General features: G+C 48.5%; 1 protein-coding gene across 6 annotated transcripts in view; it reads left to right on the top strand.

Annotated features, from left to right (window-relative positions):
- Positions 1-26,192, top strand: part of diaph2 (diaphanous-related formin 2) — a 258,036-nt gene that overhangs the window by 225,551 nt on the left and 6,293 nt on the right. For 4 of the 6 annotated variants that reach the window (XM_029847330.1, XM_029847329.1, XM_029847325.1 and 1 more), the window contains 2 exons: positions 1,726-1,818; positions 2,077-2,142. In XM_029847330.1, the coding sequence (XP_029703190.1) occupies positions 1,726-1,818; positions 2,077-2,142 (159 nt within the window). The remainder of the gene's footprint in view (positions 1-1,725; positions 1,819-2,076; positions 2,143-26,192) is intronic. The other 2 variants (XM_029847328.1, XM_029847331.1) reach the window with 2 other exon arrangements.

Raw genomic sequence — 26,192 nt, 5'->3', positions numbered from 1 at the left:
CGTAAGACTAATTCAAATTCATTCAATGTGAGAAATCCTCAACCTGAAAGCCGAGCCGTGGCCCGAGAGGACACCTTTAATTGAGCACTCTGGGGTGACTGGGGAGTATGTTTCCCATTTTAGTCATTTTGGGTCTCTCTGTCTGCAGTCCTCCCCCTGAAACTGCGGCTCCCGGCCATTACCAATGATGAATTGTGCTACAGTTGAGCGAGAAGTAGGACAAATTGATCATAGTGTCAGGTGCCCCCTGTGATGTCTCGGTCTCCACCAAGAATTCAGCGAAGAAGGAAGTGTCAGAAAGTTTCTGGCGCCAAGGTGGCTGCGGATATACGCTCGCTGTCAGTTAACCCTCAGTGCGACGTGTCCTTGCTACGCCGCCGACAGTGAAAGTGTAGTCAAAGATCACGGGAGTTGATACAGTTACAGTGGCTGCCAGTTGTTACCATATTGTACTTTGGGCCCGGAGCAGTGCCCCCTCTATTAAACCAACGAGCTTGTTATCTGAGGTGTAGTGCTGCAATTTGAGATAAGCACTACTTGGCACAGCTTTGGTTTTGTTCTGATAAAGCTGGTCTAATTAAGCTTGATTTAATCGGGATTGCTTTTAAGCACAGCACACAGCCAGAACAGATACTTTGATTTCAAAGTAGCCCTTGGGAAAGACTCGAGGAAGAAAGAGAAGTAATGAGCTAGAGAGCAAAATTAGCACCAGTTGTTGATGTTTTTAAATAAAATAACATGCGACTTGTTTCTATTTTTAGCCTGATTTTACTTGCATGAATGATGTGCAGGTCGGATCGGGCTGTTGCTGGAGCAGGATGTTCTCGTTAAATTAAGTATCTCCGGCTCAGTCCTGAAGGGCTCTGAATGTGGCAGCCGTCTCGGCGTATTTTTGAATATTTAACGTTAGCGCTGTAATCACAGACGCGAGCTCCTCAGGAAGTAACGATTAACTTTGGAGACGAGCAAGTGTAAGAATTGATGGCCGAGTCCCCTTCTCCACAATAAGTCACTCTAATGATCTTCATTTAAAATAATGTCTGTTTCAGTCTGGGATGATTAAAGGGGTGCCCTTCTGACTCATTAGCATCCGAGCGAAAAGACAGATGACCCACATATAGAACTTATTTTGGAACTCATGTTTCCATTATTCCACATGTGCTCAAGGTTGGTTACGTTTACCTCTGGGCTCGTCTCCGCTGACTCCAGGTCTGTTGTCTCCTGGTTCCTTTGGACTCTGGAAAGACTGGCAGGGGGTCATTTTTTTTTATTTTTTGTTCAAACGCCGGTCCAGCGCCATTGACTAAACCATGATAGAGCGGCCAGTTATTGAGCGACTCCACACTAAATCTTTGTAAAGAGCACTTAGCTCCCCTGTGTTAGTCGCAGAAAAAAAAAAATCTGTCAATGAGCATCAGTAGATGCTTTCATCCTCTGGCTCCTCTGCTTGTGTTAGCGCTCTCGGTTTGTTTTCCTTCTCCCCAGTTCCCTAGTTTTTTTTAAGCTGGTAACGAGAACAGGCGCCTAAATGACAGCAGCCACACACTCGCACGAAAGACTTGTTAACATCTCAATCAGACTCAGGGTTTTCTTTCACCTGTAGCGATACAGTAAAGGCTGGCTTGGAACCAAGTGTATGCCTGTGTGTGTGTGTGTGTGTGTGTGTGTGTCTACAGGGATCTGATGGTGCTGCCCAGTAACATGTCGCCTCTATTTCTCTTACAGAGGGAGATGAAACTGGTGTGATGGACAGTCTGATGGAAGCTCTACAGTCTGGAGCAGCCTTCCGTGACCGCCGGAAGCGGAACCCACGCAACGGTAACTTCTTACAAAGCCTCGCGATTAAACATGTGACATCAGTGTTTATGTGACTGCAGCTCCTAGATCCCATAATATGGTGAGCCACTGACTCATTTCTGAATCTCCACAGCATCCTGTCTGCCTCACTGAGCTTTATTTTCATACCTCTGTTTGGGTTTGGCGAAGGCTCCTGCCACCTGTGTGGGATCGGTTCTGATGACCTGTTTCTGTTGTCTCTTTTCTTCCTCTGTTGTTTTATTGCCATCATCACTGCAGGTGATCAGAGTCCTTCCAGTCCAGCCTCTCGGTGGCCGGGTGCTCACTATGGTAACAGAACTTTAGGTGCGTGTCTGTCAGGGCCTGACGCTCTTGTGCTGCACTCCTGCTGGCTGCAACATCACTCATTTGTCTTGTCAAAGCCCCCAAAACTGAGCTGGTCTACAACATGCAGAGTTGCTATAATCGCTTGGTAAATGAAATATGACTAGAACTGGAATTTTAGATTCGTACAGAAGCAGCAGAATACACAGCTAAACTGGGTCTACGTAATAAATGAAAGCAGCATTGGCTATAAAATGGGTACCAACCAAAATAAGTAGATTTGTAGTAAAGTAATTAGATGTTGCTACGGCTGGTGCTAAATGTGTGTTACTCTGACAGATCTCACCGATGCTGCTGCGTAACACATTGATCCACTCAGCATAATGCAGAGCAGCTCTTGTCGCCTCACACTTCCTCTTGGTTTAACTTTCACAGCATGATGTCACTTCCTGTCTTGTGGGAATGTTTAGGATGTGTCCCACTGAGCTCCACTGACAGCTTTGGCCTGTTTTCTGTTTGTCAGTGAGTTTGTCAGTGAATCACAACAGAAATCTTTCTCTTTTTGTGTTTGCTTGACTGAAAATTGTCTCATTATGTTTTTCTACTGTTTACGTGTTGAATGAAGAAACATCTGATGGTTCTGCACGATCCATTATTAGAGAGGTTTGTTAGGTCACGGTCTCAGAATATCTCCGGCCAGTACGTCCAGATCAGAGGTTTGTAGTAGTTGGCACATGAGCAGGTGTGTAAAGTATTCTGCCTCCTGGACCATTCCCAGCACCCAGTGTCCCTGCTGTTATGTGGCTTTGGGATGTTGACCAGTTTTCTGTTGCTTTGTGTTTGGATTTCTCCCACCTGAACGTCTCTCCTCAGTGGAACAAAACTCTCCTTTCATTGAATTTGTGGCCGTTTCAGTGCAGGAAATGAAGCGGGCGGTTGGTTCCACTGTTCCACAGGTACAACAGAGTGCCTGTGTTTGGCTTTACCTGTCAACATGTCTGTTGGGGTCCAGTGCACCCGCGGAGCCTGAAAACGGTTTGCAATCCCTGCTCTGTATGATATGTCAGAGGATCTCGGGCTGGAGCGCTGTTGATGTCTATTGGCTTGCAAATAAGCTTTAGATTGAACCTGATCTCTGCTCGGTGCTTCTCCTTCTGGTGTGACGGCTGAGATTACCGCTGCTCCCGGTGACGCTTGTCTCCTGCGTGTGCATCCGACCCTTCTCCGCACTTCTTTTTCCCTGCATACTATCCTCCCAGAATGAACTCCGCCGCTGACGTTTGCCTGTTTATTGATTCGAAGGCTGTGCTGTGGTTGGCTAAACCGCTGCCTGGATTTTCTACTTTGAGGTGAAGAGAGGGAAAAGGCTTTACGGAAGCTGCTGTAAAGCAACAGGACCCAGTCTTTTTTATTTATTTTTTTCCCAAAAAGGAAGTGGTTCTTTTCCCTGGACAGTTTCGTGTCAGCAGACTCGCTAAAACACTATTACATACTTCTTCATGGGGGAGCTGCCATTGTTCTAGTCAGAGACTGAAGAATGATGCTAACACTTGTTAGCAAGTGGCTATAGTACCTGTATAGTCTGACCGCGGGAGGAGGCCGGATCACAGTGAGCCCGTTTTATTCACTCCTGCTCATCATGTCTGCTGTAATCTCACACTTTAAAGCTTCATTAACCTCCTGCCAATCCAGGAACGAGCGGCATGCCGCAGCGAGAGCCTCTGCTTACGTCAGAGGGGCTCGTTCACGCCTGTTTTTTTTTTATCTGACTACACTCCGGCAGAGGCTGAATGTGATTCCGGACGCTGCCAGTCACAATTACACCCTGCTCCACAAGCGTTTTCCATTTCCTTTTCTTCACTTTGTGGAAGATTGAAAAACTAACCCAGGAGGCCATATTGGTGTTGTGCCGTCACGGCAGCCATTCCTCATTTTGCGCACAGGAAGTGGATGGATTGACAGAATCCACATTTTAATTTCCAGGTTCCAGTCAGGAAAAAGGTACATAAAGAAGTGAGTCGGCTGTGCTCCTTTTCCACATTCTGTTTCATTACCTGGGTCTGTGACAGTAGGGTAGAGCGCCGGACTCTCTCATACATCCCAGATCATCGATTTCTGGTCAGGCATGAAAGCCACAGACTCAGTAGATCCTCTACACAGCTGAGGTTTGGGGGGGGGGGGGGGGGGGGGGGGGGGGGGGGCTTTCCCAAAAGACACATCAATCATATTTCAAAGTGAAGCCGATCTTATTTATTTACTCCCTTTTCGCCGTCATTAAAATCCCAAAGCAGACGGTGTTCTCTGTTCTCTGTGCTGCTTCACCTTCACAGGTCAGTCCATCAAAAGTTCCATCCTGTGTTCTCCACAGTAAGCCTCTTAAGGACTTATTTGACATTGAGCAGGGAGGCATCATCTCATTCCCGTTAAAGACCAGAGATGCGGTGATATAATGCCTGTCAGCGTTAGGAAATTTCAGGCCAACCATCTTATCCCCCGAAGCCTTGCAGTTAATTCAGCAGGTCCGGCAGAGTAAGGCCCCCTGTAAGTTTAATGAAGATTAAATCACCTATTTTCACTCATGAAATTTTAAGCGGGCAAATCTGAGCCAAAATGAAGACACCAAAGGGCGCGTCCTTCTTTAGGGGGAGCGTTAGGAGAGATGGAGAAGCACCCCTCGTTCAGCCGGACCCCCAAACCCTCATCAGTGTCAGGAATTATAAATAATAAAACACTTATTAATTCTGTTTGTTATCCGCAGCGGCATGACGAAGACAGCCACAATATGTTCAACCTGGCAGATATTTCCTCCTCCGATCGGTGCAAAATCAGCCATTTGTTTCTTAAATTACATTACACAAAATGATAGTGATCGTAATTCCCCAGGGAATTAATTTGCTCACACATATGTTGCACCCTTTGTCTTATCTTTCTGGTTCTTTCTCAAGCTCAGTGGCAGTTGCTCGCTCGCTCGCTCTCTCTCTCTCTCTCCCTCTCTCTCTCTCTCTCTCTCTCTCTCTCTCTCTCTCTCTCTCTCTCTCTCTCTCTCTCTCTCTCTCTCACACACACACACACGGACAGACACACGGACAGTCCCTGTCACAGACAGACCATTGCTGTGGGGTGTTTCTGAATTCAGGGCTAAAGTTGTTTGCCTCCACTTCAGTTGATAGATGTTATTCATCGGGGCGATGCCACAGGCCATTTTGGGGGGCGGGGGGCAAACACGATTTGGGGCGTAGACACCCACGGGGCGCGGGCGCTTGAGCTCGGTTGGCTTAGTAGATGTTATGATATCAAATGAGCAGATGGGAGCAGGGCGCTGTTAAAATCTATCACCTGCTTTTCAAAGATAAGGCTGTTTCTCCCAGAGCGTGGGTTCGAGTCCCACCTCGGGGGGTAGTTAGTGTGTGACGTTTGCACATGGCATGGCAGATCAGGTGACGTCAGCACTCTGGCTGACTAACTGGATGGTTTTCCAAATCAAGGGCCTCTCTGAGTGGGCAGCCAGGTTCTCTGACCCCTGACATGGACAGTATTTCCCCCCTAAACCTGTTTGAGTACAAGGCCGGTGCCCCCTTTTATATCGATATGGCCTTTTACAACCCCATCTGAGTTATGTGCAGGGCAGCTTTGTGGTAGTAACACTTACTTTTTATATTCTTTTTCTTTAATAAAGTTGAAGCCCAGCGCTCGCTACACCAGCCTCCAATATTGTCTTTCCTGGCACGCAGCTTATTCGCGTAAAGAGAACTCAGCCTTCCCTCCTAGCGGCTCCTCAGCGAACGGCCGGGCTGCAGGAACGTCTCCTGGCTGATCATATTCAGTAATATTCCGGAGCGTTTGCAGGAGGTGCATTCTTTTCTTGCTCACTCTCCAAACAATATTGGCTTTCAAGTATGTGGGCAGTTATGAAAGGTCACACTAAGTGTAAATTGTCAATACTGGATCAATTTTGCAGGGCAAATATGCTTTGGAGGCCTCGTAATGGAAGGTTTCATCTTACTTTTACCCAGGGCACATTCCCACAAAAAAAGATTGATATCATTCATTGTTTGATGTATTCCTAATAGAGCTATAAACTCGCAGAGCTCTAAGCCAACGGAATGTCTTTGGATGGCAGGCGGGGGGGGGGCAGGCCGACCGGCCCACTCTCTGAAAAATTACCCTCATATAATACGAATCAACGGGATGGACGGGGAACTTGTGTCAGTCTGATTAAGCCGTATTTATCACTCATTAGGCAACGCTTGATGAGCTAGAGAACAAATAATGTGGTGGAATAGGGCGCCATCCTGTGTGGTGATGTGTGACCGTAAGAGGCGGGGCCAGAAATCGGACGCTTCTGGGCTTCCTCTGCTGTTATATTCACTCTCAGCTGTAATTAGGGCTTTAAAGAAACCTGACGTGAAGGTAACACATCCCGTCCAAGTGGAGGCGATGCTGCGAACATTAAAGAATTCACAGGTTCCTGATATTTAATTGAATTACTCGGTGATTCGAGGTGTTTCTCTCATGTGAAGCGTGAGTTGAAGGAATGACAGCTGAAACGGCGCTATCATCACCTGAAACCATACCTGTCGTCAACGCAGAGGAGCCTTTGTGCAAACGTGCCTTCTTTATGTTCTCGTTAATGGTGTCTGACGTTATCATCCCATGTTTCTGTAAACGTGAACGGTGAATCCACGTGAATAGCACGCCAGTTACGTTCATGTTACGCTTTCATGTCAACGCTTTATCAGACACCTACCTGACGTGACCTGACACGTGCGTGAGGCGGCTCCTGACTCGCCAGACCACGAGATTCCTTCTCTGCAGCATAATTGTTTATATTCACATATATAATGTAGAATTATGAGATCCTGCGGGCCTGACAGCAAGTCAGAGCGACAACAACAGTCATCCATCCGATATGAATCATTTAATGCAGTCAACATTTATTTTTTATTCAGCTCTAAGAAAAGACTCAGTCGAGGTCCTAAAACTGAAACCGTGTTTGAGGGATCCAGAGATGCAGACCGCATGGATTGATTACGAGGGTTAACAGTCATTTGTGCTGTTTCCACACTGCATCTTATACTCTCATTTTCAAATTTAGATGCTGTAAACTTGGCCCCTGTTTCTGCCTCAGTAGCAGATTGTGGGCTGCAAAACTGTGTTTTTTTTTTTGGGGGGGGGGGTTCTCCAACGACGACACACATTAATATTGAAAGTGATAAAGAGTTAAATACAGCAGAGAGACTTTGAGTCTCAAATGAAGGAAAAATAATTCATCTGTCTCCTCACACACACACACACACACACACACACACACACGCGCGCGAGCAGGGTAATCAGCAGGAATACACCACCCTGCACTCAGGCGCTCCTCCTCCAGTCGAGCGTGATCGAGCCTGACGTGGCTCCATCACTAATGGTGACTGATTCCCATTCGCGCGACTCCTCCCTTTTATTTATTTATCTGTTTATTTGTGTCTGCTTTATTTATTGATGGGCCGGAGGATGCGATGGTGCATCTTTGTTTGTATAGGAAGTTCGGGTGCAACATTTACACGCGAGCGAGCAGAAGAGCGAGTCCAGCCGTTTTATTTAGATTCCAGCAGTTGGAATAGCTATTTCTCTCTGGTAATGGAAAAGTGATATGGTCCATTTAGCATTTTAGCAGTAATCCCAGTGGTTTAGCTGCATCTCTCTCTCTCTCTCTCTCACTCTCTTTTCACCCTTTTATCTCTTTCTCCATTTGTTCTTTTGACTCCTATTTGGTTAGTGCTTGATGGAAGGATTTGAGTGGGGTCAGATTACTCCCCCGTCCGTGAGTTTTCCCCAGCTCCTGCAGCACTCGGAGCCACATTAAGTGCGCTCAGTGTTCTGCTGTTGTAGTCGACCCAATACCCAGAAGGGTTTTCAACGCAGTCTCTACTTAATGCCGAGCGTTCCCAGTTTCAAACCTTCAATTCCGGAGTGAATCTGTTTGTTTTTGTTGGTCTTTATATCATCTTTTTAAGACGCGTTGCGTAACATGATGCAATTACGGAGTCATCAGCGTAAGTGTAATTGTTGTTTATTTAAAAAATGACATATTTGCTGGTGTAAGCTGCTCAGGGAGCAGCCTTTAATTACCCACTTACCCAAGTGTACAATTTGAGGTCATTAACTTTGTGAGCCAATATCTTTTGCCGGAGGTCTGCCAGAGGACCTTTGATTCGCTCGGACTGGGCTGGAATGGAGAATTCCACAATCTGGTGAAGGATTACAGTTTGACATTCACTGTGACCTTGAGGTTTAGGTGGGAAAACATTTTATTAAGAGCTTATTTCCTGATTTGACACTGAGAATATGTTTTCATTTTGGGATTGGGATTAGGACCCCCCCCCCAAACGTAAATCAGGCAAACTCCCACCTTTGGATCAGGTGACCATCGTCTGCACTGTCATGGAGGCAGAGGTCCAACCCAGCAGCTTCTTCTCTGCAGGCGCAACAGTGAGACAACAGCCTGATGCTCGTCAACTTTGTGACATTGGTACTCTCCTCAGAGATGACTAATATGTCAAGTTTAAAAATAGCCACTTTGCCACAGTTCAGCCCCTCTGCCTCCAGTGGAATAGGATTAAGCCAGCAGAAGGAGAAGTTGAGCCGTTTGTGGTTTGGCTTTGTGTGCGTGATCATGTCTGACTTGAACAGACGCTCCTTCTTCATGTTGTTCCTGCACCGTATACGTGGGCTGTATGTAAATGGATCCCGGTCTCCATGAAGTCCCGTGGCGGTGGGACGAGGGCCTGGCCAGACAGCGCAGGGGTCGCGCATTAGTGCAAAGCCTGTGGAGGCCGCCGAGTTTGTTACATCTCCCCCCCCCCCCGAAGGCATCGGCGGCTGAGTAAAGGATGATGCTGCCCACTGGATGACTTCAACATTTTTTTCCCCGGTCCTCTTGATGAGTTCTTTCCTGTGGCTCAGGTCACCGTTGCCCCGGGGTGGATTAGGGCAGATGAGACTTTTTATTCTTTACGATTGCCCACTGTATGTGTGTGTGTGTGTGTGGGGGGGGGGGGGGTCAGAGCATCTCTCTGTCGTTAGTTTGCTCAGATTCCAACACATCCTGGCTTCTTCACTTCTGCAGCACAGACGAGCCTAAATGCACCGCGGTCTAAATATAGCATCACAGCCTTGTAAATAGTCAGCCATGATACATTATGATTAGCGAGAGAGCATGTAAAATCTTTTATGAGCTGCATTATTAAAGTCTCTTACACGGTAAGGCTCCTTCTTCTCTCCTGCTACCACCATTAATATGTTTACGGTGGTGGCAACAGCCTGTCTGAAAAATTGATTTTCCTTTTGCCAATTGTAAAAGTTTTATGACAGAGTGTGTGGCTGAGGAAGCCCCCAACACCCCCGCCCACCCCCCCACCCTCCCCCGCATTACCGTACTTGATGTGCTGCTCGCTGAATAGACGATTCCTGCTTATAAACCTTGAATTATTGAACAGGGAAATCAGTCAATGAGATGGGACCAGGCGCAAGGTCTTGATGGCTTGATGGCCAAGTTGACAGCTTGTGAAAAAAAAGGTAGGAAGACTGATTAGTCAATATTCCATATTGCTTCATCTTTGTCCCCCCCACCTCCCTCCGTGGTCGGCTCCCTCTCCTCTTTTCCATCATGTGTTCCACCTCTGCCTCTTCACTCTTGTATTACTCCAATTTCTTTCTTATGAGGCTCACATTGGCCCATTCCTCACTCCCACCCCCTCAGCCTAATGCCCTGTTTTCTTTAAATGCTTTATTTTTACTCACATCCTGTCTCCATCCATCCCAATGACCCTACACTCCAGGCAGAATTATTACTCTTGGACGGAGCGTCAGCTCCGTGGCGCCGTGTTCTGCTCTTTCTGCATTATCCATTTATGGCGTATCGCCTTTTGTGGCGAGCCATCTTCCTACAGTCCAGTAATGATAGCAGCCTTGGCGGCCGTGTGCCTTTGCTCTGTAATCCAAGACGTTCTCATTAGTCCCGGAATCGGGAGCGCTCTCATGTCCATTACGTTAATTGCTACGTGGCGCTGCCCGTCATACACGTCCATTTTCTGTTGCGCGGCTCGTATTCTTCCCCTAAATCGCGCAGCTCCAGCCCACAAACACTCTGCAAGGTGAGGAGGTAATTGAAAAAAATCTTGTACAGAAGAGTGGAAAAGATAATATTAGTCCAAAGAAATCTCAAGGAGATGATCGAACCAGTTTTTTGTGTTTTGTTGCACCGGTGGTTGACCATGAATAAAATGTTTTCAGATCAAATAAATTGAAGCCCAGTGCCCTTCTACCCCCACACCGCCCCTCTGTTGTCAGTCATCTCGTCTTATAATAGAGAAGCGGGCCGCTACCATAATTGCTTTGATGGTCCAGCCTGAGCAAATCACTTCTGGGCATAGAGCGAAGCCTCAGAGATGGCAGCCAGAGAGAAAAGGTGCGAATGAATTAAAGCACTTTGAGTTCCTCTGGGGCATGTGGCCCAGATTTTTCATAAAAAAAAAAAAAAAGATGGAGGGTGAGTGGGGGTAGAGAGTGCAACTTTCTTCTACAAGCAAACGGCAGTCAAAGCAGTAATATGCATCCAGCATCCATTATGCCCAAAATGGAGAGCTTTTAAAGGGAAGACACAATGGCGCTGACATAGTTAACTGGCAGGTGGAGAAAGGAGGATCTGGCTGGAAGTAATCTGATTTTAAGCGGCGCTCTTCTCTATAGGAGAACCTCTGGTCGGGGCTTTTGTCAGGGAACAAAAGTTTGGCCCTTTAGAAGCAGCGCTTTGAATGTTTCAGTGGAGCTTGATGAATGGGCCATGTGAACGTCCTCCTGCCCTCTGGAAGCTGCAACAGGCAGCCATCAGGCGGCGGCGGCGGCTGCCGCGGCGCTCGCCTCTCTGGAGCTGACGGTGTCAGAATCAGCCCCGCTTTGATCTGCTTCGCACTGGAAACAAATACAAAGGATTAACTTCTGTGCTTTTATTAGCCACTTGTACAGTCAGGAGTGGATCCGCACTGATCCCGGCTGTCAGATTTGTCGGCAGACATTCCCGGAATAATCTGGGACACTGGTGCAATTTAGCGGCGATCTCGCTGTCGAGAAAAAAAAAAAATAAAGGCGTCTTTGATGGACAGAAACATGGAGCTTCAAGCAGGAAGCCTGCAAAGACTGTAATGAAACAGAATGCTGATAAAATAGAACTTCTGAGGAGGCCTGGATGCCGTCCTGCTGGAATCTGCAGCCAGTAAATCTGCAGCCAGTAGCAGCAGCCACACAGGTTGAGCTGCCACCACTGGCACAAAGCCGTGGGGTCATTTGACTAATCCTCCTCTAACAGAATCTTTAGAGGTTAAAGCCCCCCGAAACAAGCCCCCTCATCTAGATAGTCATCCTATTTTTTTCCCAGGCAATGGAGGAACACCTCCTATTAGTTCCACTCTGATCCTTCTGCTCCCCGTGAAGTCGCCCGTCCGACCCCACCCACCATCGGACCAAGCTCCTTGTCCTCCCTGTTTTATTGTGGCGCTTTTGTCTGTGTTTGACAGCTCCTCAGAGCTCCTCAGAGCTCCTCAGAGCTCCAGGTGCAGAGCGCCCACACTCCACTGCCTCAGACAAATTACACTTCAGATCTATGAGAAGCACAGATATTAAAGCTGTCAAATATATGCATGTCGTCTGCCAAAATGTGCGTGTTGAGTTAAAGAAGTATGTATTTCCTCCAGAACGGCAGCTTCGGTTCATCGTTCCATCCTCTCGTGGTTTTCCTTTGTGACGTCGTGACGGTCGTTTGCCACGTGTCCCTGTGAGCCTGATCGGTGGTAGTAATTTCGTTTTATATAATCATTTTCTTCCTTTTTCTTGTCAACCCAGATTGAGCTCTTGTTCAAAGAGCAGCAGAAATCAGGTGGAATACTTCCCCACGTGCCAAACACCAACTATCGCCTGTGCTGACGAGTTAATTACCGTCTGACTGTTACTTGCCGGGGAGTTTGTGGCGGGTCCGCCGCCACGCGCCCCGCCATGTGTTCCGGAAAAGTGTCTGGGGCATTGCGCCTGCCCTCCCTCCATCCATAATTAACCTTCCTCCATAATTCAGATGTGTTCTTCACACATCATTCCGTGATATGACTTTGTTTTGCGGTGGCTAAACAGACGCGGCGTCGCCCTGGCGGTAGGCAGGCACGAGTGTGCCTGCCTGAAACACTTTGTATTCAAGGCTGCGCCCCAGCCACAAGTACAAGACATTCATCATTTTACAGCTACAGGGTTTTTTTTCTTTTAAATCTTATTATACATGTTGTTTCTGATGGTCACATGACCTGCATAGCGTCGTAATGCGCGCTCATGCTAACAGTTGCAGTCACATGCATCAAAAGTGAACTATAAATACTGAGGGAGAACTCATAAAACCTCAGTTATGGGGACAGGAAAAGGTTGTGTGAGGGGAAATGAAAGGAAACGGATGCACAGCAGCACCGGGAAGGACGCAGAAATGTCACGAGAGCCGAGAGCACAGACAGAGAGCGACGGCGAAGACATCCCATCGCCGCAGCAGCGCTCAATAGTGTCCAGTCCTGAAGGAAGTGACATATTTCTCCAGTCTTTGTTGGCTGTTTTAATCAGCTTACATATGTCCAGGATGAAAATTGAATTTGTCTGGAGGAGAGGAGGGTAGAATTGGCTGGACGAATGCCTCTGGATTGTCTGCGTGTGCCTCGCTTTGTCCACGTTAGCGCCAACGATTCATAACACCGATGGAGAGTGTTTGTCTCATACATCATTGTCAGTGCAGCTCACCTCTGCAGTGCCAGCTTATTTAATGGCGGAGACCTAAACTCATACAGCCCAAAAGACCCCCACTTCCTCCTTCTATCCGTTTGCCCTCTGGCACTTAGCATTGTTTGTGCTGCCGTGTAGGGAGACGTTTCTGTCTTTGTTACTTTAATGTAGTGGTGTGAATCAACCCAACATATTCAGGTGTCTGGCTGAACCCTGCACCCAGCTGGAGGATGGCTGGCACATACAGGGACACTCCATTAATCTGTCCATCTACTGAGGCCCTCTACTCCTCCACTTTCCTCTGAGGATCTCATCCCTCAGCACATCCCTACTTTCTGGATAGCATCTTTTTCTATTATTATTATTTTGAGCCAGTGCAGCCTGTCTTTCCCCGCAGGCCGTGATTGATTACGAATATCGCACGGCGTGTTCCCGCCTCACAGCCGAGCTTCTAAATAGGTCTGAACGGCGGGTTTGAGCCGCGCTGACCGGCATTGTTCACTGCTTCCAATGAGGCGCTGTTGCCCTGACTGTTCTGGAAGTAGGGCCCGATGACAGAGGAAAACCGCTGCAAATTTGTCCTGTTTTAGCCGCGATGGAATATCGAAAACTTCCGTACGATCCCGTCAAAGAACGCGCAGACGTCAGAAGATGCAAACTCCACGCACGGAGGCGGAGCTGAACTCGGAGTCGGTCAGAGTAACTCACAAATAACAAATACAGTACTTCCTCTTTTTAGGTCACTTCATTAGCATGGAGGGGTGCTTTCGGAGGGTTGGGGGAGGTTATGAGGCATTCCCGATTCAGATGCAAATGGGGGAGTTATCAGCAGCCAAGACTTGATGAATAATGGGATGTACAAAAAGCAGGGCCCTGAATAAGGAAATGAAAGAGGGCCTCTTTTCTACCCCACTGATTTCATTATAGACACTATTATTGGCTGAGAATGGCAACATCTATTATCTGGAGTTAGAATGTGACCATTTTCCCCCCTTATGCGAACAGTCTTTTACGACTGTCAAACCTCATCAAACATTGTTGTTCCAGACGGGGGCAACAGGCTCAATGTGGGGCGCAGAAGCCTTCAGGCAGCGGTCAGACACTGTGGAAGAAATGGAAATGCCCCGATGGCTGCGTGCGGCTCATATTCCTGTCTATGTCACATATCAGCACGTTCTGAGATCAAATGTTCCTCCTAAAGTAACCAGCCGTGCACACAGCTGGCATGAATGAGGACCACCACCTCTCCCTGGAGTATAATCCCAGGACACACGCTGGCATTTGGAACTTCTTATAACGCTCCAACGTCTGTTAACGGCCGCGTCATTGTTGCGTTAAAGGGAAAAAAACTGTTGCTCCTGGGTGCAGAAGAGTTAGTTTCTTCAGACGGCTGCACAACAATGACAGGCAACAACGTGGCATTAAATTCATTCTTCAATAAATATACCGCTCTCCCAGTGCGCTGCCGCACCTGCCAGATTGAATTGCTGCCAAGTAACCTGCAATATCAGGACAAAATAGTGAAAAGTAGAACATTTGGAATAGAGCATCTAAGAATAGAAGATCGCCTGTGGCAGAGGGCACGAGGAACAAGAGGGCAGACGGATCTGCAGTGAATAAGACTCACTGACTCCGTCACTGTCCTCTCGGGATGTTTCATATGGTTCTTTACCGACGTCTGACTCCCATAGTCTCCTTTTAAAGACCTTAATTAGGAATGTTGACCTTCTGTGGGGTCTGGGGCGAGCTACACCACACACATTTACATCTTCTGCCCCCTCAAACGGAGGAATATGTGAAATATCGCTGATGTGTGAGGCAGGTAGCAGTCGCCTCAGAGGAGAAAGGTTCTGGGTTTGCATGTCCTCCCAGGACTGGTGTCCTGAAACATGCGCACGAGGCTGATTGACGACTCTAAATTGTCCCTTATTCAGTGAAAATCGCATCGTTATGGATTCTGAAGTTCAGTTAAGTGAGCAGCGAGAGTCTGCGTTGATTCATCACTGCCCAAGTTTAAACAGAGCTTTGAAAGCAGCCGACAGATCAGTTTAAAGTCTTCAATGACATTTTGATCGATCGTGTTATCAAGGACAGCTGCTGCTTTCTGACAGTAACAGTTAATACCTTCGCCACCTTGTTATTAACTCATTATTCTGCTGAAGCTGTCCCTTTGGAGGCTAACGTTAGCTTCAATTTGCTAGCCTACAAAGGCACCGTAACTTGTCCGAGTGCAGCTGAGAAAGGTTGATGGATATTTGAGGTCATCTCAGCTTTCTGCTCATGTCCTTTAACAAATAGGACATTTTTGAGGATTTCTAAGAACGTTTCTGAGAAGGTTTTTTCCTTTGAAGGTGTCAAACCTTGGATAGCCTTCCTGTGACTACACCTGAAACATACGATTACACACACCCCCACTCTAATCCCTCAAATTACCCAACGATGATTGCTATCTGCCTGGCAATACGCTCGCGAGGTGGCAGAAGAACAAAGTGGATAACAATATCTCAGCCAGCCACTGCGTGAGACACATGCTTTATTCAGCCGGCTTCTGCATGTTGTGAAGTTAAGCAAATTGGTTCTGCTTCCACCGAAGCGCAGTGTAGTTTAGCTACCTTATAAAAGGCTTTATGATGCCTCTTGCCAACCGGGTAGAAACGTTCTTTGCTCCACAAAAATATCTGTCTGGTTTCCGTTCCTGTGCTTGGTGTGTTGGGACTCGATTCGCCAGGCCCGTCACCTCAGAGCTTAGCTGTAATCTGCATTTACCAGAGGCCTGAAAAACACAAGGTTTGTGCTCGGAAAGCTTCATTTCATCATTTGTCTTAAAGTCCCATGATGAAAACTAATTAGTGACGTTGAGATCGCCTCAATGCTGCCTTCCCGATGGCGTCGGTACACCTTCGTTAGCACAGATCAGACGTTTGTTGACCCCCGACAGAGGAGGTAAGCTCAAGATGTAGGTGAAGGGCAGACAGCTCGTATTTCATGTAACAAAAATCAATTAATGACACTTTTCTTCTTTGAACTTTTACTTTATTCGTGGATGCCCACTAATATACCTCTGCTGTGTCCATGTTCTGACGATATTTAACTCTGCAGCATCCTTGTTTGCTTGTTTGTTGGGCTTTAGCTTCATTACGTAGCTAGAATAAGCCTCGTTGTCCTCGCTCTCCTGTTTATTGTCACTTTTGAGACTTTGGCACACCCACACACACACCCACACACACACACACGCACACACACACACGCACACACGTGCGGTCCCCGCTCCTCCTGCAGCCATGTATGTAGCCCGGGCGATTGGATGAATAAGCTGTGCCATCCCATATGGTGGGCTGTCCTGCTCGATCTGATCACAGCCGTGAATGAAGGAGCCCGTGAGTCACCGCCGGTTTGTTCTGCTGCACTTGTCACGCTCCGCTGTTGCACACTTCCCACTCTGCGTCCGTCCGTACTGCCAGGCAACAGACGCCGTGCCTTTTAAACTCCCTCTCCCTGTCGTTCACTGTCTCCCTCACTCATGCACATCACAACAGCCCCCCCTCCCCCACTCCCTCCCTCCCTCCCCCACTCCCTCCCTCCCTCCCTCTCCTGACTCTGTGACAGTGGGAATGTCAGCGCGTTCCCTCAGCTCTCCTCCTCTTCCAGTCGGTGCCAACATCATTGTCATTTATGAACATTTTATGCCAGCTCTATAGGGCAATGGATAATTTCTCCCACCGCACGGCTCTTCATTAAAAGTTTATTTTCTGTCAAAATCCATCACAGTCAAATTAGCCGCAGCTTGTTGGAGGACTTTGCTTCAGCTCAGCATGTGTCTTACCAGCTCAGTCTGATGCATCCATGGTTATATTTTTAATCAGTGCAGATGTTCGCCAGTTTCCTTGTGGAGACGGGATTTATTTGGAGATATCATGATCTGCTTTTTTCACAACTCATCGACTCCAATCAGCTCGGCCCTCGTGGGTCTTTGAGGTCATTGTCAGGTATAACAGTGGAATCAAGGCCCAACAGGCTCAATGGGGGTGACTTTTACCCTCAGATGAAGATGAACATGAATGAGGAGCAATGACAAAATGTGAGAAACATTTTATTTTTTGAAGCTGTAACCACAGCATCAGCACTGAAACATAGCGGTTAGCATTCAGTGATCCTCTCACGGCCACGGCCTGGGATGATTCCTGGTCGGGGAAGAGTCTGGGAAAATGTCCCTGTTGTGGGTCATCTTTATTTACCTTAAATGCCCCTACCTCTGCCCCCCCCCCCCATTCAAGCCCTGTCCTGCTCAAGGGTTCTTCCTGTTGGAGGGTGTCTGTAAAGCGACTAGTGGCGATCCTGGCTGTAGTAGATGTCATATCTAGGATGTAAAATGGAGCTGATTCTCCTTTGTGGACTGTGATTATTGGTTGACTTTACTTCTCAGCTGCGTCCTGTTGCTGATGCTGAAGATGCACGTGTGAATCTCTCCTCCTGGACCGTGCTGCTTGGTCTTTTACAGACTCTAGCGCAGCTTCACACACTAAATTGCAACCACGCACAAACAAGATTGATAAACACTGGAAAAGCTTGGTAAGATCCATTGATATGGATCGGGGGGGGGGGGGTGTGATTAGCTACAGGCTACATGCTACTGGTATTGTTCAATATTGGGCAAGTCGATGCATCTCCCAGCCACCGCTTCACACATGCTTGCTGCTATTTACCACTGTTTCCCAATAACACTGAGCCTTTTCATGTGTGGCAATTTATTCCCTCCCTCGATGCCTTCCACCCCCACCCCCCAACCCCCATCTCTATAATGCTCTCTAGTTTTCTGGCTTTTATTTATGTCCCTTTCTCCAGTATTAGTTTTCTGAAAGGAAAAATCAATGCGCTACCTTTCCCAGCTGTGAGAAAGGGCTGAAAAAGTAAATACTTCAAATAACTTTGGAGTGATATTTCTGCTTCAAGGATTTCTTTTTCTTACGTCTCATCTGAGCCGAAAGTGCTGGAGCACACCTTTCGTTTTCTAATCCCGTGCTCTTCCAGAGGCCGGCTGATTTCAGGAGCGCGTTATCGGCGTGTGATGACTGCAGCGTCTGAATGACTGCTGTCTGAGGAGCCGGCTGCTTTGCCGCCATTAGCGCAGCCATTACATAGATTGGTGAAGGACAGGCACTGAGGCTCTGGCAGGAGACCGGGGGGGCTGGCAGGGTCACGCAGGAACTGCTGTCTGCTTCCTCAAACACACCGACCCCCTCTGCCTCCGATACTCCTGCGAGACCTGCAGAAAGGCTGGAGATAAGGTGTGTGTTTGGGCTCTCTTGTGACATAAACAAGACATTTGTGGGACATGTGTGTGTCTTGGAGATGTTCTACATGGACTAGCTGACGGGAGGTCAGAGTTATTAGTCCAAAATCTCGCCTGGGGGGGCCAGATGTCATGCCCGGAAGCAAGGTGCAATCATTCCGGCGAGGCTGCTGCCTGCCACTTTGAGCAGTAGCTCCTCCACTCCTGTAACAGCAGCGACGTGCTCTCCTGTTACCTGACCACACACTCAACCTCAGCCTGCTCCGTCAGACGCATCCACCAAGCAGGAAGTGTTAATTGAGGCTGCAAGAGAGAGAATTTCCCCAGAATCCCGAGTGTTGCCGTTGGTGCGGGGGTCTGCTGGGAGCGGAGAGGGTTCACCTTGCCAATAATGTGACTTTTTCCTCCAGCAGTGATGCAGCCTTGACTGAGCTCCGAAGAGCATCTGGTGCAAATTGGACGTAGCTGCTCTTTCACATCACTCTGGGAAGGAGGGGCCCCCTGTTTGTATTTACGAGTCGAGTCGGTTGACATGACAGAATGTTATTAACACGACATTACCAGGAGGTCGTTTGGGGTTAAAAGGATGAACCTTTTGTGGAACAAGTTGTTGATTGGAGGAGCTGAATACTCGGCTGCCTTCATGAATCTACGGCGTCTGCGGAGGAACAAAATTGATTTTTCCAGGAGATTTTATCATGCTAAAGTGATGAGTGCTGATGGGTTTGGGCTACTGCGGAAACACGGTGGAACACATTTCTAGCAGCCGTGGTGGGGGACCCGCGTCAATATTCACATACATACAACACACCGGCTCCTCTGCTAGCGCTGCTATACTTTAGCCGCCACGTTTCATCCTTGATTTCTGACAATGGGTCATTGAATAATGTACCGGTCAGACCATTAATGTGGCTTTCCGGTTGTTGCCGGTGTGTGCGACACTTTGTGTGTCATAGGAGGCCACCGAGGAGGAGCATGTTAACCAGAGGAGCAGCCGGTCCACCAGATGTTCCTATTCCCACAAGGCTTGTCACAAGTGGACCTTTACTTCTCTCTCTCGCTCTCTCTCTCACACACACACACATCCACAGACACACACATACAGTCTGTACATAGTACACTCCCTGATACAGAAGGGAAAAGCTACTTTCCTCCGCTGCCACTTCAGATTTGCATACAATGAGGATCTTGTTCAAAGAGTACAGTGAAGAACATGTAAACCCACCTGGCCTGGAAGATAAGCCGTCTCTTTAGATGGCGGCTTCAGCAAATCGGAGCGTCTTCACAGCTCGCGAGTGCGTATTGTAAATTTGCTCGACTGCGTTTTGGCAAACACAAAAGCATTCTTCACACACTCATAATGGAGGGGGGGGGGGGGGGGGGTTCTGAGAGAATCTCATATGCTGCATGTAGAACAGCTCTTTCAGCAACAGCCCCCAGTTCCATTTTCCAGCACCTCCGGCTTGTTTGCTTCCGTTCTCTTGGCCTAGTGGACTCGATCTCATCTTCATATACTATGGTTGGGTGCGTTTCATGGAGCCATGATCCTAGGTAGAGGATACGGCCATTTGGAAATGTCACCAGAAAGGTCAAGACCGTCATTGCTGCCTAGTTCAACAGGCTGATTTATGAGGATCCGGCAAATGAAATATCGTAAGAGGCCAGTGGTACAAGCAGGCTCCCGTCGGCACCCCAAAGGTCAACTAACTTAATTTCAATTACGCCTGTGAGGCCGGTAATGTATGTCGATGGCGAGGGGGCCGACGAGGAAATGCATTTAGTTGTAATGGCGCTGTGTTTATTGGGAGAAAGATAAGGCTAATCAGTTTGAGCTGCTACAGTTCTGATTAAAGAGTTTAGGAAAAATAGAGGCCACAAACAATAACCGTTCTGTTGAATTCCACAAAAAGCCATAAGTGTCATAAACTGTTTATTATGGGAAGAAAATGCTAGACCCCCCCACCGAATCCCATCAATTACTGCCCTCTGTTTGGACACACGTGACGGTGGCTCCGATTAGCCGCCAATTCTCCAGAAATAGCAGCAATGTAAACAACAAACGCGTGACATTTTAAATCTTTACTCCAACTCCAAGCGCCCGGCCCCGCTCCCGTCACAGCGCCTCCACGTGTGACGCACCAAATATTTAACCGTGAGTCACAAACATGGCAGTAAATGCATTTCAGGGATGTTGAGCATCTGCGCGCCCGGGGGGAGGTGTGTGTGCGGTGCAGTCCGTGGTCACCTTAAATGTATTGTGTGGGCTTTTTTTTTTTTTTTTTTGACTGAATCAGCGTTGTGTCCCCTGATATTCCAGACAGTCAGCTGTAGTCTGCGGTCCTGTCTGTCCGGGCCGGTGCGTGTTTGTGCAGGCATGTGTGGCACCGAGGTCACTTCTGTCAGATCAGACATCCGGGGAGACGCCATGATGTGAAGGGCGCTGTCAAGAGACAACCACCAGGCAGCGCAGGTACAGCTGCCCTCGGTGCTCTTTTTTTCCCTCTGTGGCACAAACAAACACACCCACAGACGCGCTGCGGTGGTGGGGGGGGGATCCTCATGGCAGGAGCCCCAGGATGGTAGAGAACCTTCAAAATAAACGCTGGCACCTGCTCGGTGATTAGTAGACGGTGCCTAGCGCTGCGGGGCTAGCTAGGACATGTTTATGGTGAAGGAACATACAGTAGCTCAGAGAGTACGCGCACAATAAACAGCGCGTGGGTGCAATGTTTGTGGGCTTTAAAAGCTGATGTAATAATGGAAATATAGAGAATAAAAGAGGGGAACGAAGCCGCGGCGGTCACCTTCCCGTGTCCTTCGTCACGTGACATGTATGATGTTCTAGTCGGTCAGTGACGGCGAGGTGTCTGGAGTAACGGCTGGTGTGTCTGTTCTCTGGCTGCTCCCCTCCGGTGCACACCGCGTCCACGCCGCTGGAGCGCAGCCCTGAAACTTTAATGCTAATTGATCCCAGTGAAGATGTGCGGACACAGGTGCATCGCCACGGGCCCTGGATCCGACACCGACGCCAAGGGATTCTGGGTAACCGAGGAGCCGCGTGAGCCAGAGCCGAAAGTGCCACCAGCAGAAGTGACCCAGTTCTGTTTGTTTCCAGTCAGGAGAGGCCTGGTGTGCCGTGTGTGTGTGTGTGTGTGTGTGTGTGTGTGTGTGTGTGTGGGGTGGGGGGGTGTCACAGGCAAACATTTGAGGCAACTTTTGAGCCACGTTGGCGAGACGTTCGACGTCAGATTTCAGTTGAAAGTTGTTGAAAGTAAAGACGCAGCTTTGTTCCCATCGCTGTCAGACCAGCGATGGTTCCTCTGGGATGTATTTCCTTGACAGTGTTGTCTCCTGTTGTAAAAGAAAACATAAACACGGGTATGATGCTTATGTGTGTGAATGTGTGTGTAAGTATGGTAATTTTGAGCCTTTGAGCCCCAGAAAAAAATAAAAAAAAAATCCCCCCAGCTAAATCAGACTCAAGCTGCTGTGTAACTCCCAGATTTTGGCTCTAAGTTTGTTCTCCTGATTGTGTGGGTGCGGACGGGCGGGCGGCGGCTCGCCTGTGAGCGTCCGCGTTGGTCTGGATGGAAAGAGATTTGGCACGGTGCCACGAAGCAGGTGTGTGGATTCAGCCTGATCCCTTTCATATTCTCTGGAGAATATCGTATTTGATGGCTTTCCTGCCATGTAAATCTTATCAAAAACTAGCTAACAATAGCATCACGGAGACAGACGCCCGAGCATCTGGCAAGCCACCACTCCAACAGCTCTAACTGCTGCGAACCACCAGAACGGGGGGGTTAAAACTGGGAGAGAAAACAAAGTGTGGGCATATCTTTGTTTATATAAATCATACATCACCTTAACTTGTGCTGAACCAGGTGAAGCTGCATCGATGGCGGTGATAACGGCTTATCTGCTGCTCCGGTTTTAACTCATTCCACTGAAGGATGAAGATAGAAGGAGCGGAATCTCCTCGGCCACTACAGCTCACCATTAAATAGTGATGAGTGGCTTCAGCGAGGGGCTCCGTGTACACCACTTTATTCAGGAACGATCACTTATTTATAGGTGTTGGAATTGTGTTGTTTGCTTGTTTTATTGAAAACCTTGTGGGTACCGTGGTGACGGGCCGCCTGGCATGTGAGCGCCACGTCTCCAGAGGGCGTCTCTGCAGAAATATCTTCCTCCTTGTTGAATAAGTGAAGAGGAGGGATGCATTTTTCATCCACACTGGATCCATCCTGAAGACGTCTAGGTTGGTGGGTTTGTGGCGTGGCCCTGCAGGCGGGTAAAAAAAGACACCGGCCCACGTGAACACAGGAAGACGCCGTCGTCACGCGCGTGGACCTGCTCTGGTTGAGTCTTCCTCGTTCTCCTGAAGCGGCTTTTAATTTAAAACGGACATTAAAGTGGGACAAACCTCCTTCCCTTTGCTGTGAGGATTATTTGTGGGAGCCTCTGTTGCATCTTGCTCTCCTCCTGAAAAACGTGCACTGACAGCTGAACGGGCGCCGCTCCAGCCAAAACATGAAGGTAGCAAAGTGTAGCATGGCAGCTATACTTGTGGTGTTTTGTGTACACGAGCGAGCGTCTAAGTATGAATGATTCATATCTAAAGAGGGAGGGAAAAGTCACTGCAGAAAGCAGCCCCCCCATTCCCGTCTCTCCCTGCACCTTCCGGCGTGAACAGAGAGGAGCGTCTTCACACGGCCTGACGGTGATGGCGAGGCCCTCTGTGATCTCGGGCGCCACTCTCACGGCACGCTGGGACACATCAAACAGCAGATTAATAAATAAGTAACAAACAGCAGCATGTTTTATTAACCTGAGTCAGCCTTCGGGGTCTGGGGGGGGGGGGGTTGAGATCGGACGGCAGCTCGGATTCTTGTTGGATTTTCTTCTCTTTCCACAATTCTTTGTGGACCTCGGCCATCAGCTTCAGAATGCTAATGCTAGCTGCTGCGCGTATGAATCTGCACATTAGTTCTATGCTAATTGTTTATTCATGTGGGATGTGCAGCGTTAAACCCCAAATCCCAGAATATACCTGCTCAGAATCTCTGTCCTCGACACCCAGTTCTAGTTCGAGACGACCGCTCCGCCTCACACAATCAGATACAGATGTTTTTATGAACTGATGAATTGTGAAATTGGTTTAAAAGCAGAAAGGCTCCGAGTAAAATAGATTCCTCTCCTGTGGGTCATTTCATTATCTGCACTCCCAGATGCCCCTTCCAGTGAACCAAACGTAATAAAGTGCCCCAGAGGAGGGAAAAAAAGTGATTAAGTGCCCTCTGGGTGACCTAAATGCAGACTCACCCAAATTTCGAAGGACTTGCTCTTTTCTTGTGCGGCTGCATTAAAGAAACTCTTGAGGTTACTTTTTATGCTTCTTTGACAGAAATCCAGAAGTATTCCTAGAGATGGAGCTGCGGCTATATTTGGTGTTTACAGTGAAGGAGAGGCGCTGCCTCCTTCACGCAGCACGAGGACTTGTTTGTCTCCACAACCCCCATCTTGGAGTGCAAACCAGGTGTTTTTATAGCCTGGCTTATTTGATAAGTGTTAATACTGTCAGCAGGCTGCTGATACTCCGCCTGTCAGGCATTATCTCCACATCATAAACGGATTAGTGTGAGTCCGTGACTGCGTGCCGCCAGAATGTGTGCGTTTGCGTGGGAGCCTCACGCACCTGTTAGGTGTGTTTGCGTGTCATCTGTGAAGGTGCCATTGTGGAAGCGGGGCTCTGCTGGCTGTCAGACAGTGAGAGATGCTGCACCTCCAAAGGGCACGCCATCCGGGTCCTTCCTGTCCATTACCAGCCCTGCAACACTCATCAGGGCTGCGGCGGTGCACCCCCGCGTCCCTCAAGCTGCCTCGGAGAAAGAGCCACCTTCCTAAGCAGAAGAGCCCTTGACTCTAAGCTTCACGCACCCTCGGCTTCCGTTGTGACATGATAAACGCAGGCGGCGGTAATGAGGCGCCGGGATGTCAGGGCGTCCATTTTGTTTTCCCCTTCTCTCCGCAGCCCCGCTCGGGGTGAACACGTGACGGCTCGGGTTCGCGTTTAGAGACCCGGCTCAAAAATCCAGGCGGTGCTGACACTTCAGTGACGCCCGGCTGAGATTGAGACGTGTCAGTATCCGGCCATCTGTAACCGTCACGCCCGCCACCGCTAACAGATCCTCCTGATATGGCGGCTTTGAATCTCCACTTCACCAAACAAATGGAATAAAACAATCTATTGATCTGGCCCCACCTCCCTGTATATCAACACAATCCATCTGTGTTTATCAGGCTATCTTCCATCTCCTGTCGTGCACTCGCAGACTATTCTCCTCTGCTATTCTCCTCCTTCCTCCTCCCACATTTGTTTGGTGATCCATCAGCCTATTTACCTTATCATGCTGCCAAACCATCCATTTACGCTCCCATCTGTCTGTCAAACTATATCTTAGCTTCCATTTGTCTAACTATCTCTCTGTTTGCTCACTCGGCTGCCAATCATTCCGGCGCGCTTTGGCTTCTGCAGGTAGCGGCGCTCATTTCGCGGCCGACTGTCTCTGACCTGATGCCTCTGATCAGGCTCCGGTCCTCTGAAGTCGAGATTAATTACGAATCTTTTATATTCTGTCACAGTTTTCCCTCTTTTTGAAACAAGTTTTTTTGCATCCTATTCTGGGTGAACTAGAAAGACTCCACAGAATCCAAAGAGAAGCAGGTCACTGCTCTGGCTTGATGTGGTTCAGATCCTCAGTGGAGCAAGCCAGGCACTGATGTCTGTGCAGTCAGGGGGTCCGGACCCCCACTGAGGGCCAATCAGTGTTAGAGGGTCAGCGACTGGCCCCTCCTCCAGCCCTGTGAGGCAGCAGAGCGGTTTAGCCTGATGGATGACTCTCTCTCCTGGCCCGAGCCTGAGAGAAACAGGCCTCCGTTACACGCCCCATCTGTGCTCCCCGCGCGTCCTGAACGCCTCGTGGTCGCCCTGCGGCGGCGCCGGTGAAGCCCCGATTCAAAGCTTTGGTCTTTCCTACCCCGTCTGAAGCACTCCCTGCTAAAACAGCTAGCTGCTGACGATATTTGGGGCGAACACACGGGCTAATATTTGAAGCTTTGGTAACTTAAAGGCAGATTTTTAAGTCAAATGTGAGCTTGGACCTGGTTCATTCCAGGCGAAGCTGCTGCCTGTCGCCAACATGGCAACTGGTGAGGTTGTGTGATCAAGACCAAAGAGTCTCAGAACTCTACATGCTGAGTCATGCTTCATTTCCCATGAAGTTGGTGAGTAAACGAGCGTCGGCGCTGTTTACCAAGTGATCAGATCTGGAGCTGAAGAGACGGGAGCTGCAGCCTCAGATTTCTCTTCTTCAGAGTCCGACTACATGCAGCAGCCTCAGAGACTGGAGGAGATTTGTTTTCTTTCATGGCTTAGATGAGTTGAAGCCTGCCTTCTGAAACACCACTGCTGCAAGGACAATCATAAATGGGAGTTTTGCCCCGGGCCCGGATCGATCGCAGAAAGCGTTTCCTTATAACTGTTCATTCGGCCGCGTTAGTCTCTGCTGCATCCCAGAATGCCAAGGGGCATTGTTCCGTGACGGAGAAATAAAGTCCAGCTGAGATCCTCCTCATCATCCTCTCCGGTTTAACAGAGAAACCCGAAGTTCAGGTTCCCGTAAATCAGTCTGACAAAGGCAAACATGATGTTTCCTGCAGGTTTGTTCCCAGCAGAGAGCCGAAAAAACAGCAACAAACGACTCATTTTCTTCTTCTTCAAATCAAATCAAATCAATCTTTATTTATATTGTGTCTTTTACAATCAAAATTGTTTCAAGGCGCTTTCCAGAATCCCAGGGCCGAACCCCAGACAAGCAACAGTGGTAAGGAAAAAGGGTAGAGAGAGAGGAGAGGAGAGGAGAGGAGAGGAGAGGAGAGGAGAGGAGAGGAGAGGAGAGGAGAGGAGAGGAGAGGAGAGGAGAGG

The sequence above is a fragment of the Takifugu rubripes genome, chromosome 14 (genome assembly GCF_901000725.2).
Source record: "Takifugu rubripes chromosome 14, fTakRub1.2, whole genome shotgun sequence".
NCBI lineage: Eukaryota > Metazoa > Chordata > Actinopteri > Tetraodontiformes > Tetraodontidae > Takifugu > Takifugu rubripes.
Note: the sequence above shows the minus strand (reverse complement) of the source record. Positions and strands in the feature narration are given on the sequence as shown.